A 17,886-nucleotide genomic window follows, 5' to 3' on the forward strand; every position below is an offset into this window, starting at 1 on the left:
GAGGAAAAAGTCTCTTGGGTAGTTTGCTTGGTCTCTGCTATTGTTTCCTTCTCTCTTTTGTGAACTTGTAAATAAATGCTTTATATGTTTACATATTAATTTGCAATGAAATTTGAAATATAAAGTGGTATTTCACTATTTGTAGGATTATATGTTATTTATTCTATATTAATGAATCATTAATGCATTCAGGTTAAAATGATTCTTGCATAGAAAGATTTTGTGTCTGAACAGCATTAGAACCTGAATCTGAAGTTCCATCTTTGTTTTCACTCTCAAGATCCACAGGAGGTGATGAAGTGCACGTCATCACCCATTGTGAAGTGTGAAACATTTCTGTTGCGCAGCAGTTCTCAACATTCCTAATTCAGCTCCTCATATTGTGACCCCCAACCATAAAATTATTTTCATTGCTATTTTGTAACTGTAATTCTGCTCCAGTTAGGAATTGTAATATAAACATCAGTGTTTTCTGATGGTCATAGGTGACACTCCTGTGGAAGGGTCATTTGAGAGGACAGACAGAGATGACAGGATCTTGTAAACTGGGCTTGAACTCACAATTCTCCTGCATCTGCTTCTTAAGTGCTGAGATAATAGGCATGTGCTACCATTCTTGACCAGGAGATAACATTGTTTTTGTATCAGTGCACAGGGAAAAGAGTAGAAGTTTTTAAACTCTTGTTTTCACGTGTTCAGAGTGCTTATTATTTAACTCATTTTGTTTTTTGAAGGTTTTATTATTTGTAACCTGTTAGTGGCCTACTGTTCAACTAAGTTCTTTTTTGCCAACTTTATATTTTAGTAAATAAATTTATAATGTAGAATATATATACATGCTATATATGTGTGTATATATGTGATGAAAGTACCACATTGCCCACATAGAGGTGAAAAGCTCTAATCTGTTGTTAGTTGGAGTCAAGGAACTTAACAAATTAGTGTTGGTGTTGGAGGACACAAAGCAGGATATGTAAAGGCACAGAGATTTGAGATAGCATGTTGTTCTCAGAGACACAGTCATGTTACTGTTGTTGAAGCTCATGGTACTGATTGAGAGGGGTTTGATCATCAGATTATCTGGGTTATTAGGAGAATGGCCATGAAGGAACGTGTGTGTCATGCGGATGATAAAGATAAGTGAATATTGGAGAATCTGTTTAAGAAGATGCTTCTGGCAGCTGGGTTGTTAGAAGAAAGCAGGCTAGGTATAGGGACGCTGTCTGGAATAGTACTACCTTCATCCATTCAGTAGACAGTAACTGAACAAGAGAAGCTGCAGTGAGGAAGAGGAAAACAAAGGACGAATGCTTAGGTGCGCTATCTTATTACCAGTGAGATAGAAGAGCCGTTCATAATTTTTAAGTTTGTAGTTCATGTTGAAAGGTGAAAGTTAGTTAAAAAAAAAAAAAAAGAAGTTTGAGAAATAAATCAAGGATTGGATTTACTTTATGTGACATGCCTATGGGATGCAGGTAGGGACATATATCCCTGTATGTATAGATCCAGAACTGCCCTGTGTATTTGGATTAGTGTGTAAGTGATAACTGAAACCACTTGCATTATATAGTAGGGGAAAAAACTGTGGTGGGAGGGTCAAGAAGAGCATATTGGAACATTATTTTTTAATTTTAATTTTTGTAATATTACAAGAACTTTTTCTTTAAAAGCAAAGTTCCTGTTAGATATTGTGCAAGAGAGCCGTGCACTGCCGGAGTGAACATACTCATGGACAACAGTTATCTTTATAGGGAACTGTTTAGTTTTTATAGAATGAGGAAAGATGACCGTCCTATACTTCCATATACAAACCTGAGCTTTCACAGACCCCAAAGTAAGAATGTACTTACTTGTTGCTGATAGTGCAGGTGTACATTGAAACACCACCCTCATAGGCGTTGTTTCACCTTTGTATCTGAAGTAGAGGAACGTTGTAGAATTGCCGTGCACTTGCTAAACACAATACAGATTTATTTCTAGCAACCAAATTAACAGAATTATACACAAAACTTCATGAAGTTATCACTAATATTTTATCTCTGAATGAGTGAACTTAAACATTTTGGGTGTGTGACATACTCTTGCAAAGTAGGTTGCATGGGTGAAATTCATAGGTTAGAGGGAAGAATAGGTTGGGTTAGTAGAGGCTGGGAATGTTTTCAGAATTGACATGCTTTGGTATTTGCAAAAGTAAGGACTTGGAGTAAGGAGTTTTTTTGGAGCTCTTGGGAGTGTGTGGGTGTCCAAAATGTGGGAAGCTTATTTCTTTATTATTGAACGCAAAAATTTAAGAGAGTAAAAGTTGAATGGTATTTGTTTTCTATATTGATTAATTATGCTGAAATAAAATGTAATATGTTGAATGCCATTAACATTTGAGAGGTATATAAATAAACCTCTTAAACAAATAATTTTTAGAGGACTACTAGATTGTTAATGAGAGAGTTTTTCTTGAAGCCTTTGACTTGCTAATATAGTTTGTAGTTAGATAACCATATGGTGGTAGATTTAATGCCATTTGGTTAATCATTGATTCTGTTCTATAAGAATATACTTTTCCATGTATCATCAATCTTCTCCTTTCTTTGTTGGCTTGGAACTGTATTTTAACAATTTGTGTTTTTCACAGAGCTATTATTACTATTATTGTTATTATTATTATTGTTCTCAAAATGACAGTATATATCTGTTGAATAAAGTCACTGGGAAGTTAGCATATTAAAAAGACCTGTCTTAAGAAAGTCACTTTCAAGGGTTAAGTCAGGGAGTTCAAGAGATTTTTTGCTTTTTCTAGCTAGCTCTAGCAGATAATCAGTAAGGGTGCTTCTCAAATGTTTTTGATGACATCCACTGTAATAAATATTTTTGTCATTGCTCAAAAAATTTAATAAAACATTGTTTACTGTTAGTAAAATAACCTTTAGTCTATCTACTGTTGAATATTAAAGTTATAACCTAGTACTCTGATTTCATGATTTAGTCCAGTAAACATGGAATTATAGCAGCATCCTTTTTAAAAAATTATGTTTAATTTATATATTTACATTACATCCTGATCATATCCCCCTCTCTCCTCTCCTCCTGGTCCCTCCTTCCCATCCTCTTCACTCTATCCCGCCTCTCCTTGTCTTCAGAAAAGGGGAGCTCCCCCACCTACAACCCACCCCAGCACATCAAGTTGCATCAGGACTGAGCTCCCCTCTTCCACTAAGGCCAGACAAGGCAGCCTGGTAGAGCAAAGTGATCAAAAACAGGCAACAGAGTCCATGTCATAGACAGCACCTGCCCAACTCTCTAGGTGACCCACATGAAAATAAAAATGTCCACTGGGTACATGTGGATAGGGAGCCTAGGTCCAGTCCATGCATGCTCTTTGGTTGGTGCTTCCTTCTCTGTAAGCTGCCATGGGTCTAATTTAGTTGACTCTGTTGGTCTTGCAGTGTTGTCCTGTCTAGGTCCTTCTAACCTTCCTTCCCTCTCTTCCACAGGACTCCCTGAGCGCCCCCTGGATGCTTGGCTGTCTCAGCATATGATTCGAGCAGCTATGACAGCATCCTTTTTTTTAATATAATTTTTATTTGTTACAATTTATTTATTTATTTTTAATTACACTTTATTTACTTTGTATCCCCCTCCAGTTCCTTTCCTCCTCCCCTCCCAATTCCCCCCTTCCTTCCCCTTCTCCATATATGCCCCTCCCCAAGTCCACTGGTAGGGGAGGGTTTCTTTTTCTTCCTTCTGATCCTGGTCTGTTAGGGCTCATCAGGAGTGGCTGCATTGTCTTCCTCTGTGACCTGGTAAGGCTGCTCCCTCCTCAGAGGGAGGTGATCAAAGAGCAGGCCAATCAGTTCATGTCAGAGACAGTCCCTGTTCCCACTACTATGGAACCCACTTAGACACTGAACTGCCATGGGCTCCATCTGTGCAGGGGTTGTAGGCCATCTCTATGCATGGTACTTGGTTGGAGTATGAGTCTCAGGAAAGACCCCTGTACTCAAATTTTTTGGTTCTGTTGCTCTTCTTGTGGACCTCCTGTCCTCTCTAAATCTTACTCTTTCCCACTTCTTTCATAAGATTCCCTGCATTCTGCCCAAAGTTTGGCCATAAGTCTCAACATCTACTTTGATGGTCTGCAGGGCAGAGCCTTTCAGAGGTCCTCTGTGTCAGGCTCCTGACTTGTTCCCTCTTTTCTCCTTCTTCTGATTTCCATCCTCTTTGCCTTTCGGGATGGGGATTGAGCATTTTAGCCAGAGTCTTCCCTCTAGATGAGTTTCTTTAGGTGTACAGATTTTACTAGGTTTATCCTATATTATATGTCTATATGAGTGAGTATATACCGTGTGTGTCTTTCTGCTTCTGGGATAGCTCACTCAGGATGATCCTTTCCAGTTCCCACCATTACCTGCAAATTTCACAAAAGTCTATATGCCACAAAATTTGAAAATCTAAATGAAATGGATAATTTTCTGGATTGATTCCACTTACCAAAGCTGAATCAAGACCAGGTAAATCAATTAAACAGTCCTATATCCCCTATGGAAATAGAAGTGGTCATCAAAAGTCTCCATCCAAAAAAAGCCCAGGGCCAGATGGTTTCAGCGCAGAATTCTACCAGACCTTCAAAGAAGAGCTAACTGCAATTCTCTTCAAACTATTCCACAAAATAGAAACAGAAGGAACACTACCAAACTCATTCTATGAAGCCACAGTCACCTTGGTACCTAAACCTCACAAAGACCCAACAAAGAAAGAGAATTTCAGGCCAATCTCCCTTATGAACATTGATGCAAAAATACTCAACAAAACCGAATACAAGAACACAGCAAAGATATCATCCATTATGACTAAGTAGGCTTCATCCTAGGTATGCAGGGGTGGTTCAATATACGGAAATCCATCAATGTGATCCACCATATTAACAAACTGAAAGAAAAAAAAAAACACATGGTCATCTCCCTAGATGCTGAAAAAGCATTTGACAAAATCCAACATCCATTCATGTTTAAAGTCTTGGAGAGATCAGGGATACAAGGCACATACCTAAACATAGTAAAGGCAATATACAGCAAGCCTATAGCCAACATCAAATGAAATGGAGAGAAACTTAAAGCAATCCCACTGAAATCAGGGACAAGACAAGGCTGCCCACTCTCTCCATATCTCTTTAGCATAGTTCTGGAAATCCTTGCTAGCACAATAAGACTTTACAGCAGTATCGATGATAGCCTTAATCATATATTAATTCTGGAATTGTCAGGTCTTTATGTTAGGCTTTACATTAGCTTTGAGCTTTTATATGTTAGCCTTAGGCAGACATTATCTCTCTATCTGTCTGTCTGTCTATCTGTCTGTCTATTATGTTAGCCCTAGGTTAGCATTTATTTACTTATTTATTGGCAGTGCTGGTCTGAAACTTACTCTGTAGCTGAGAATGACTTTAAACTTCATCCTCTGCCTCTGTTTCCCAGTTGCTGAGATTCTAGGTGTGCGCCATCTCACAGTCTGATTTCAACACTTCTCTAATAGAGCTTTGTGTGAGACACAGAGTTTTGATTTGAGCTTTTCCTTTGGTGACAAGATTATTTCACCATCTTACCTTTTTATATTCTTAGAAATTAAATTAGAACAAATCTTACTTTACTAATGGGAATATATAACAGTGAGAAAGATTTTAATGGAAGATGTTCTCAAGTAATCTAGAATAGCTGGGTGTAGTGGCACATGCCTCACTCTAGTACTCAGAAGTCAGAGGCAAGTGGAGCTCTGTGAGTTCAAGGCCATCCCGATTTACATAATGAGTACTAGGACGGTCAAGGTTGCATAGTGAGACCCTGTCTCAAAAAAAAAAAAAAAAAAAGAAAAAAAGAAAGAATGAACTGATATCTCATACTAGAATTCATTTCTTTAGCTATTAATTGATGCAGCCTAAAAGATGTCTGTGTTTTCTTTATGTTTTTGTATACTTTAAGCAGAATAGATAGTGAAATACCTTTGCTTGATATCAGAATTGGGGCTTACCATAAATTTCAGTTTATTTAATGATACAAATATGAATTTGACCATATTTCATAAATACAAAGTTATTCTTCAAAATTAAGTATTTTAAAATCTTTTTATGCCCTTTCTACAGGGTTTTATATGTCCCCAGTGTATGAAGTCTCTTGGCTCTGCTGATGAGCTTTTCAAACACTACCAGGCAGTTCATGATGCTGGCAATGATTCGGGTCTTGGTGGAGAGGCCAATCTTGCTTTGACACGGTACAGTGTGCTAGTTTTAAAATGAGATATCATCATGGAATGTGCGTTTGATGTAATTGCTATGTCAACATTAATTCCTTTCTGAAAATTGTAATATTTCATATTACTTAATTTAAATCTCTGCTCATTTATCATGCTCTTCTTCCCTTGTCTAGCCTGTCTGTGTACCTTGTTGTCAGGTTGAGTCTTAGGTGAGAGTACCAGAATGGAGAAGGTTCTCCATATCACCTCCAAGGAACAGAAACACACCAGTGTTACCACATCAACATGGTGAAGGGAGGTGACCAGGCGGGCTAGGTTATGCACATTTTAGAGTCCTGCTGACAGCTCTAGATTTTATGCTAACGGCATTAGAAAGCCATTTATGCTTATTGTTGGTAAATAATAGAGAATATTTTTTTTTGCTCCAGGCACATGACAATCAGTTATCTGATTATTTTCATAAGAATTGTTTTTATTTGTAAACTATGTGCTTTAAGAGTAAAATTGTTTTTCTAAGGGCTTTTATACACAAGACATTGAGTGTCTTTAAAATAACTGAGAAAGCTCTAACATTAATAGTTACTAATTATCACTTGCTAAGTTGTAAATTAAAAGCCATTTCCTCTCTGCCCGTGCATCTTTAGAGATGATATAACACTACTCAGACAAGAGGTCCAAGATCTACAGGCCTCACTTAAGGTAAGAATAAACATGATAATGCTTGTTTATTTTCAGAGTTTCAGGTTAAAATCTTTAAACATTTACTAATTAAAATCTTTTTTGTCAGGAAGAAAAATGGTACTCAGAAGAATTAAAGAAAGAATTAGAAAAATACCAAGGGCTACAGCAGCAAGTAATCGCATTTTAAATTCTTGAAGCATGTTTACTAGTTGTTTATGTTCATTGTTGAAAATTCAGCATTACACTCTTTTGTGAAGAGTTTGATATAAATAACTTACTAATTTATTTTTGTTTAATAGCCTATTAGATAGTCTGTATAATTCTAGTGGTGGAAGCAGATACGGGATGTTATATCAGGTGTGGTAGTACATGTTTGTAATCCCAGTACTTGGAAGACTGAGGCCAGGAAATGTGAGCTTAAGGACAGCCTAGGATACCTAGCAAGACCCTATCTCAATAAAGGATGGGGTAGAGGGTGCCTCAGTAATTAAATGGTGCTTGCTGCATTTGCAGAGGACCCACGTAAGACAGCTCACAACTGTTTGTAACTTCACTTCCAGGGAATCTAGTGCCTGCATACATGTGCTTGTGTATACACACAATTAAAAATCATCAACCCTTCCTTCCTTCCTTCCTTCCTTCCTTCCTTCCTTCCTTCCTTCCTTCCTTCCTTCCTTCCTTCCTTCCTTCCCTCCTTCCCTCCTTCCCTCCTTCCCTCCTTCCCTCCTTCCCTCCTTCCCTCCTTCTTCCCTTCCTCCCTTCCTCCCTTCTTTCCTTCTTTCCTGTCTCTTCCTATGTATTTCTCTCTACATACATTACTTTAAAAAAGAATCAGTTACCAGTTTTGTTATTCTAGTTTTCTGATTCTGATTCTATCTGTCTGTCTGTCTGTCTGTCTAATCTATCCCTATATGAATTACTTTAAAAAAGATTCAGTTACCAGTTTTGTTATTGTATTTTTCTGACAGTATATATAAATGGCTAAAAACATTGAGGTTCAACCCAAAATATAGGCCTCCACTTCCTCAACTCATCTCACTGGAAGTGCTTAAGGACAGCAACAATGGAGTTGTCATTTCTGGTGATAACGATTTCTGGAAACTGTCCTTCAAGACCTGCCTGTTGGTTTTTTACTGTAAACTTCTTTTTATTTATTTATTACTATATTCTGAAATAGCGATGTAATGCTTACTATAATTATCAAATCTTAAGTATTACATATATTGTATATGACTGGAACATAGTCTGCTTGTTACCAGGATCATAAACCAGCATGGGCATTTATGTCACAATCATGTTATTTTGTCACTTGGTCCTAGAAAACTTTCAGCTTTATTCTCTTCATGTGTTCAGTTATTGACTGAAATGCTATGTGGTATGTGACTCTTGGATTGTGTATATATTTATTTGTGTAAAGTACTAATACTGATAAAATGATTATCTGTGGGTTCTAGCTACTTTATCAAAAAGTAATTTTATATAAAATTATATCAGCTATATCTTAGAAAAAAAGAAATAATGAATTTTGGTAAGTCCAGAGAAGATAGTCTTGATTTTAAAAATACCTCTAACAGCTTTTATAATTAGCAATCTGCTTACACACTATCTTAGCACATTGTAACTTTCAGTTATATTTCTTCTTTTTTTTCTTTTGCATTTCAATCTTTGTACTGAGAATTACTTTCTGGATTGAAAAAGAGAGAAAAAAGTCAGTAAATAAAAAGATACCAGTCTTAATACTATTTAAAGAGGGTTTAGTATTAGTCAGTTTTCATGGTTCATTTGCCTATCTAACATGGAAACTGCTTACTGCATTTGAGATCGTGTGTGTGTGTGTGTGTGTTCATGTGTGTATGTGTTTGTGTGTTAAAACAAGGTCTTATTTAGTCCAATCTGGTTTCAAATTTGCTAATGTAGCTGAGGTTAACCTGAAATTCCTCATTCTTCTTCTTCCATCTTCAGAGTTCTGGGATTATAGGTGTGTGCTAGTGTGTCATATTTTATAAGTAAATTCTCTCTACTGTAAGTTGTAACTTTGTGGTAAATTTCTGTTAGAAGAAAATACATTTTATTTTATTTTATTGGCATTTAACAATAAACTTTATTTTATTTTATTTTTTTTATTTTTCTTTATTAATTACACTTTACTCACTTTGTATCCCCCCCCCGTGGTTCCCTCCCTCCTCCTGTCCCAATCCCTCCCTTCCTCCACCCTCTGCATGCATGCCCCTCCCCTGATATGGGAGGACTTCTTTTCCTTCCTTCTGATCCTAGTCAATTAGGTCTCATCAGGAGTGGCTGCCTTGTCCTCTTCTGTGACCTGGTAATGCTGCTTCCTCCTCAGGGGGAGGTAATTAAAGAGCAGGCCAATCAGTTCATGTCAGAGACAGTCCCTGTTCCTATCACAATGGAACCCACTTGGATACTGAACTGCCATGGGCTACATCTGTGCAGGGGTCTTAGGTTATCTCCATGCATAGTCCTTGATTGGAGTATCAGTCTCAGGAAAGACCCCTGTGCTCAGAGAAAATACATTTTATTATAGATGGTTGGGAGCCACCATGTAGTTGCTGGGAATTGTACTTTGGACCTCTGGAAGGGCAGCCAGTGCTCTTAACCCCTGAGGGTTAAGCATCTCTCCAGCTCTTGGAAATATATTTTAAATATTGTTATTTCTATCGGTCTAAGTCCAGTGTGTATTGAAATTTTAAAAATATGGTTTATTAGGAAATCCTTTACTATATGACCTGGGTTTAACTCTTTAGCATATAAAAATAATGTGAAAGAGATATTAATTTTTTTTCCCACTGCCTGGATGACTTTAACCTTAAGAGATACAGTTGTCATTGTTGTCCTCTTTCTTTTCCTTCTTCTCCTCCTCCTCGTTCCTCCTCCTTTTTTTTTTTTTTTTTGAGACAGCATCTCTCTGTATAGCCCTGACTGTCCTGAATCTCACTACGCAGACCAAGCTAGCCTCAAACTCTCAGAGGTCTCCCTGCCTTTGCCTCTGCCTCTGCTAAGATTAAAGGCATGTACCACCACGCCTGGGATGGTGTGGTTTTTTTAAAGGATAAAATATTTCTGTGTTTTACATTTAGTGTGTGTGTGTGTGTGTGTGTGTGTGTGTGAGAGAGAGAGAGAGAGAGAGAGAGAGAGAGAATACATACATATGTGTGGGTGCCTTCTTGCATGTGGAGGTCAGTCAACAACTTGTGAGAGTAGGTTTCCTTTTACCCACTGAGCCATCTTGTCAGCCCTTTAGTTCTCTTTTAGAGATGATTGATGATCCTTAATTTAAAAATTACCTTTAATTAATCAAATATTTTTGGTGGTGATAGTTGATGGCATATATAAGCTTATTTAATTTTCAAATATTGTAGGTGTTTTCATGCTTATACGAAGGGTATAATCAAGGTAGTGATTTCTTAAATCACATATTTATTGCTACATATATTCTCCCTTAAGTTCAGTGCAGAGAATACTATGAACAAATCTCACACTCAGTGAGTGTGAGTACACTCAGTAAATGACTTATATTAACTGCTTAGTGGATGCCAGTTATTAAAGTCCATTCATTTCTCAAGGTTGTAGAATCAGGCTCCCATGCTAAGCAGGTCTCATTAAAATATGAGGTTGCCTTCATGAGTGGTTTTCTGAGAGCGATACTTTCCAAAGAGTGCTAGCTGGTAACAAGGATCCCTTACTGATAGAGAATGGTGCAGGTGTTGGTGGGCAAGACTTGAAAGTTCAAAGGCTAAAGGCGTGTGGCCCTGTCATAGCTTTAGCAATTGGTCTTGGAGAAATAGTCAGCTGAATGCTGCCTGCCATGACTAAATCTGTCACAGTGTTAGCCTTGTATATCTGCAGTCTAGCAATTGTTGCCAGTAGCTTATATGTGAAATGTGATAAGAGCCAATGTTGCATTCTGGAGGTGGAAGGAAGTTCTATTATTTATTACAGAAAATATGGAATCTTGGATGTCATGTATTGATTTTGCTAGACATCTGATGACACCTTCCAGATCTGAAAGTATGAGATCTACCAGATTCTGATTTTTATCCAAATTCTGGTACTTAACGTGGTAGACATGGCAATTGTATAGTGTTTTCTTCTTTTACCACATTTATTTATGTGTTCTGTTCTAATTAAGGAGGCTAAACCTGATGGATTGATGACTGATTCATCAGCAGGTAATTAAAAACAGATTTTAAAAATTTTTCTTATCCTTCTTAAAATTTAATACCTGATAAAGTAATTTTATTTATGTTTACAGTTAATCTTTGTAAAACAGTAAAAATATTGTTTATGTGTTAGGTTTAGATAGTTAGCTGTGACACAGTTTAGTCAGTTATCTAGTTCATTATATTCTGAAGTTATTAATAAACTTCTAAGATTACCACAATATGATTGCTTAAAGAAGTTCCGGTCTATATTAGGGAATTATATGTCTCTACCTTTTGAAGTAAATGATGAGACTAGCATCTTTATAGCTGCTTTTAAGTGGATGGGTGCTCAGTGAATAGTCTAGATTAGACTCTGAGATTAGGTGCTGTATTTAAGGACTTTCTCAAAGAGTGAAGTGGCAGTAAGAGGCATTGGTTGCACATTTTGATTAACGTGTTCTAAGATCATTGTTGTCCTTAGTTACTTCTAAGTTCACTTTATAACTTTTTCTGGAGAATATAATACATTTTAAAGTGGGTATGATGGTATATGTCTGTAATCCTAGCACTCAGGAGGCCAAGGCAGGAGAATCACAAATCCCAATCTATCCTCAGCTGTAAAGAAAGATCTTAATATTGAAAAAAGAAAAACCGGACTTCTAAACAAACATTTATAGATATTTGGAGGCTATTCTAATTATTTTTATTTATAAGTTATGTTTTTAAATTGTGACTTGTACCCTAAATAAATCACATATGCTGAATATTTTGAAATATGAATATATTCTCCTTATATAGAATGGATTTACATTGATTGTATTTACTACTACATGAGTGTGATATAAATAATAAAAATTTAGTATATGTAACTGCTATTATATTAGACACATTGCTGTGTTCTCTTCTAGAGTTACAGTCTTTAGAGCAACAATTAGAAGAAGCCCAGACGGAAAATTTTAATATTAAGCAGATGAAAGATCTGTTTGAACAGAAAGCAGCCCAACTTGCTACTGAAATTGCAGGTATATTGAATATGAACTTTTTTAGTTAGTAAATAATTCTTACAACCTTTTCATCATCATAAGCCATAGATAACTATCTAATATTTGAAGTGTGATAAAACATTTGTTGTAGACTATGGAAATAATTAAAGAAGTTTAGTAATAAGAGTCACTGTGTAAATTATTTTGTTTTTCCTTAAGTATTTTCTCCTTAGTAGATTCTTTTTGAAATTTAAAGGTAAAATTTTTTGATATGCTCAATGATTAAAAAGTAGCATTTTAAATAAATTTAAATAATTTAAATAAATAAATTATATAGTATATTAGAGACGTAATACTTGGTTATGCTATCCATTTTTCATATCATAAAATTATGTGCTTTTGGTAAAATATTGTAGGTATGTACAATAAAATGCTAAGTTGCATACTTTTGAGTGGAATTTAACATTAATTTTATTGGTTATATTTATGGGTAGTTGAGGAATGTGAATTGGACTTAAGTGTGTAGAAGCTTGCAGATTAATATATGGGGATTTATGAAACATAACTTCAGGATTAATATTATAAAACTAATACTTGTATTGCTATCTTTTTTTTAAATTTTATTTTGTATTGCTATCTTTAATTAGATATAAAGTCAAAATATGATGAGGAAAAGAGTCTCCGAGAAGCTGCTGAACAAAAAGTGACACATTTGACAGAAGAATTAAGCAAGCAGACAACTGTAATTCAAGATCTGAAAACCGAACTGGTAATTTAGGAACATTTATCATGATGTTAATTTATAGCTTCCTAATTAAAATAAAATATATGTAGCAGCCATATAATTGTTAGAGTGCTTGCCTAGGATGTATGAAGTTTTAAGTTGACTATCCAGCTGAAGAAATAAATATTTAAAAATATTTAATGAACTGGAGGCAACAAAAATTTTTTATATCTTTTCACCTACATATATACTCTGACTTTAAAAAATAAAAAAGATTATATAGATTATATCATTAACTCCTGTTTAACATTGTTGTTTCTATCTAAACGTAATTTTTTGTTTTATATTTTTAAGTATTTCCTATATCTGCCTCTCTGGTGCTGTCATTTCCTTACACTTTATTTGTTCTTTTGAGACAGGATCTCACTATGTAGCGTTGGCTGGTATGGAACTTGCTATGTAGACAAGACTGGTCTCTGACTCATAGAGACTGAGGGCATATGCCACCATGCCAGACATTTCCTCACACTTCAGTTTTATAAATCCATCTAGTGTTAGGATTACTTCCAACTGGAATAAAATTTTATTTCAAATTCTACAAGTATAAAGTTCTAGTCATACTCCATGACTGTATTTGTCATTGGGTACTATGGTTCAGTGTTCTCTTTAGGCATTACAACCTTAGACCTATCTTGGAAATCTTTCTTTATGTAGCCCTCAATAAATCCATGAATGAATTATGGATTTATTATGCAAACAACCTATTGAAATAAATTATGGATTTATTATGCAAACAACCTATTGAAAACCCTAAACAAGCTTACATTTTTCTTCCTAATTTAAATTTTGTTGTTGTAGCATTGCAAGGGATTGACCCCATGGCTCCATGCTAGGCAAAGCTCCACTCAGAGCTGTTCTTCCTAGGATGGGGGCCATTGTCGTGATTAATATGCCAGTTCTTCAAGGGAAGCAAAGCAGATGTGACTGTGCTAGAGTGCAGCTTGATGATACTGTTAAGTAGAATGTAAAGAGGAGGTTGGCTTATTGGGGGAGGATATCAGTGTTCCATATTTGTAGTCTAAAAATTGGTAATAATGATTGTTTTTATTTGATCTCTCCTAGTGACTTACTCTAAAATGTATATTATTTTAGATTTTTAAAGTATAATATTTAATTAAAATGTGTGGTTTCACAGCTTCAGAGACCTGGTATAGAAGATGTTGCTGTACTAAAGAAAGAACTGGTCCAAGTTCAAACACTAATGGATAATATGACTTTGGAACGTGAGAGAGAATCTGAAAAACTCAAAGATGAATGCAAAAAGTTACAATCAGAGTGTGCTAATTCAGAGGTAATGGAGACACCTGGGAATGTTTACAGGACAGATTACTATTTTTCTAATGAATGATCCATGTAGTTAGAGAATTAAGGCTAGTCCGTGTTGATTGAATTTAACTTAATTTGGCAGGAGTAAATAAAGTATGATTTTATTTCCTACAGTTCCATTAACAAAGTTGAAATATTCAAAACCAGTTTCTTCTTTCCTTTTGTTCTTTTATTTATTTATTTTTTTATGACACGCAATCTCACTGTATTGCCCAGGCTCTTTTTATGCTTCTAGACACAAGGCACCCTCAGTCTCCTGAGTAGCTGAGACAGCAGAAGTGCGTCACAGAGCCTGGCAGCAGATTACTTTTTAATAGGCTTATTTCTAGTGTATAGACTTTGAGTTATGTAGATGAAAATAGTCTTTGCAGTATTTTGATTGGACTGTGGAGAGATGGCTCAGCAGTTAAAGCACTTACTGCTTTTGCAGAGGACCAGGATTTGGTTCCCAGAACCCACATGGCAACTCACAACCATGTTTAACTTCACCTCTAGGGATCTGACGCTCTCTTCCTAGCCTCTGAGGGCATCTGGCACACATGTGGTGCACAGACATAGTAGGCAAAAGACTTACACATGAAAAATAAGAGTATATAAATCTTCTTTAAAAATGCTCCCATCTACCACCATAATGATCTACTTAACCATATGTGGTCACACACATCTAGAGTTCCAGCGTCTGGAGGCTGAGAGAGGAGGAGGATGAGTTTGAGGCCAGTCTTGGCTACATGGTGAGAGACCTGTTTGAAGAAATAAAAACCAGAAACAAAAAGAAAAAAAAATTGTTGTAGTGACATTTCATTATGTTTCAATTTTTTAGCTGGTGATCAAAACACCACTCTGTTAATAAATACTAATATGCCACTAAATTATGGGGTAAGATTATTGCAGATACCCTATGTCTGATTCATCCTATTTTCCCTTATTCTCTTTTATTAGTGGGGGACTTACAAAAGTATTTTGTTTTAGTATGCATGACACTATGAGGTTCTTTGATGCTTGACACTAACTTACGATGTTTTCATGCAGATTTCCCCCAAATGGCACTTCATAACCCTAACCACATACTTTCACAAATTTCTCAGTAATTAAAGGGGGTTCATAAAAGGCTAAAAACCTTCTATACCTCCTGTTTCTGGGGACCTGACATTGTCTTCTTAAATTCTATAGGCATCAAACATATGTGGTGCCTAGACATCCATGCAAGCAAAACTCCCATATACATAAAATTAAAATAAGTAAATATTAAAAAAAGAAGATGCTGAATGAGTGTGATGAGGAAAAGTGTGTTTTAGACAACTTTGACTTGAGTGTATCCAGTCATTTATTTCTGTACTTAGTAAAGACTGCTATTGATTAGATCTCACTGCTGACTTATAACTTGTCAAACTAAAAAAGTACTCTCTTGCTTTAAAAATGCCATTGGATATTATTTGACATTTGAACATTTTAATGAAATTAATGATGGTTTTAGAACATACATACTTTAAAGTATAATACCCTCTGACTTTTTCAGTTGAGCATTATGGAGTCATACTTGTTAATTAAGAAATTAGCAAAAAGCTGGGCAGTGGTGGTGCACACATTTAATCCCAGCACTCAGGAGGCAGAGGCAGGTAGGTCTCTGAGTTCAAGGCCAACCTGGTCTACAGAGAGACAGCAGGACTACACACAGAAACCCTGTGTCAAAAAATAAAAACAAACCAAAATAAAACAAAACAATAGCAACAAAACCTTTATTTTATTTATATTTGAAAAATACATGTGGAAACGTGAAGTTTGATAATAGAAAATATTTCTGGATAATACTTAGGAATTACTGTGAACTTAGTTTAAAGGGTTTTTATAAATTTGTACTTTTACTAATTTAGATTAAAATAATCTGTAATGGAGGAGAGACTCAAAGTGAAAATGTTACAGCTTAAGGTAAAAGATTCAGAGTAAAGGAATTCATTGTTTCACACTTTCATCCTTAAGTAAATAGGGATAACTGTAGGAAGCAATGATTTCATTTTTTAGAAAAGATCTGCCTGGGATGAAAGGAAAGTTGGTTTGAGGATGCGTGTGCTGGCATATGCCTTTAACCCTAGAACTCAGCGGTAGGCAGAGCTTTAATTTCCAGGCTAGCCTGGTCTACGTAGTGAGTTCCCGATCAGGTAAGGGCTTCATTGTGAGACTCCATCTCAATAAAAATAAAAATTTAAAATAATGAGGAGGAAGGGGAAGAAAATGACTTATAATTCAGTTCATTGTACTCAAATTTGCTCAAGTTTCCACAAAAATTACTTCTACAGGGATTTTGAAATAAATTTAGAAGAACATTTATTCCTATTTATTAATAAGTTATCTTCTGCTTAAACTATAGTCTTAGAGAATCAAGGATAATATTAATCTCTGTTTGGTTAGTAGATATGCAGCGATGGATAGGACTCCCAGATATGTTAAATCGTTTTAAATTTTTAAAAAGTGGCTTAAGGCCCACCGGTGGTTACTTTAGTCCCAGAACTATGGAGGCAAAGGTAGGTTGATTTCTGAGTTTGAGGCCAGCCTGGCATACAGGGCAACTTCCAGGACAGCCAGGGCCACACAGAGAAACCCTGTCTTAAAAAAATAAAAAATAAAAAACAACAAACACAACAATCCCCTCCTCACCCTCCATAAAAGAAGTTGCATAAGAGTCAGACTAATACTGTCATTAGACATGGATTTTCTTGGAAACCGCTAGATTGGAGATGCTCCACCATGTCATTTTGCATACTGTGTTAGCTTTAAAGATGTCTCATTTGATCCTGTAAAGTTATTAGATCTGTTGTAAACATTAGGAATCCGAGGTCACACATCTAAAATAAAGAACCTAGGTCTTACTCTATAAAAACCCTTTAAACTAAGTTCACAGTAATTCCTAAGTATTATCCAGAAATATTTTCTATTATCAAACTTCACGTTTCCACATGTATTTTTCAAATATAAATAAAATAAAGGCCCAGCATTTCTCCCTTAACATCCTGTAAGTTATCTCATAATTGCCTCATGAGTGACTTTTGGCTAATCTAGTTGTTTGCTTGGTTTTTGCTTGTTTTGAAACAGGATCTCACTGTAGGCCAGGCTAACTTGTAACTTACCATGTAGCACTGGCTGCCTTCAGTCTGTCAGGTGCAACTCTCCCTGCCTCAGCCTCCTAAAATGGAAGCAAGAGAGGGAGACACCGTGCCACGCTTTTTGTGCTACCAGTCTTGTCCTGATGTTTATTATTACTTTAGTGTTTGCCAGAATTGTATGTTGTTATGTATTGAATAATAGCTGAAAGTATTTTTAGTTGTATCTAATATTGTTTCCATATTTAAAAAAATTGTATAATTAATTGTTTCATCTCCTGTATTTGTATCTTCATTTGCCTTTTGGTTTCTACTTAGTACGAATATGTTTTGTTAAAATTCAGTTCTATTTATTTATAGCTAAGTATATTAGTGAATTATGGCATTTAAAAATTTACTAGAAACAAATTATTCTTGATGTGGTTATTTTTATTTAATCAGAATCAAAACACATTAAAAGCCATTAAAAAAGCTAGAAGTACAAGTATATTTATCAAATGTTCTATAGTTAGGGTTGATTATATGTAATCTGGACTATATTATTAAATATACTTTTGGTTTATTCATAAAAACTTATATACCTTGGAGTTCATTTTATTTGTCTGTATACTTAT

At 35.5% G+C, this 17,886-nt stretch overlaps 1 protein-coding gene across 3 annotated transcripts in view; it reads left to right on the forward strand.

Annotated features, from left to right (window-relative positions):
- Positions 1–17,886, forward strand: part of Eea1 (early endosome antigen 1) — a 104,383-nt gene that overhangs the window by 22,495 nt on the left and 64,002 nt on the right. For 2 of the 3 annotated variants that reach the window (XM_060377948.1, XM_060377950.1), the window contains 7 exons: positions 6,131–6,258; positions 6,885–6,939; positions 7,028–7,093; positions 11,072–11,111; positions 11,993–12,106; positions 12,715–12,836; positions 13,987–14,142. In XM_060377948.1, coding sequence (XP_060233931.1) covers positions 6,131–6,258; positions 6,885–6,939; positions 7,028–7,093; positions 11,072–11,111; positions 11,993–12,106; positions 12,715–12,836; positions 13,987–14,142 — 681 coding nt within the window. The remainder of the gene's footprint in view (positions 1–6,130; positions 6,259–6,884; positions 6,940–7,027; positions 7,094–11,071; positions 11,112–11,992; positions 12,107–12,714; positions 12,837–13,986; positions 14,143–17,886) is intronic. The other variant, XM_060377949.1, reaches the window with a different exon arrangement.

The sequence above is a fragment of the Meriones unguiculatus genome, chromosome 2 (assembly GCF_030254825.1).
Source record: "Meriones unguiculatus strain TT.TT164.6M chromosome 2, Bangor_MerUng_6.1, whole genome shotgun sequence".
Classification (NCBI taxonomy): domain Eukaryota; kingdom Metazoa; phylum Chordata; class Mammalia; order Rodentia; family Muridae; genus Meriones; species Meriones unguiculatus.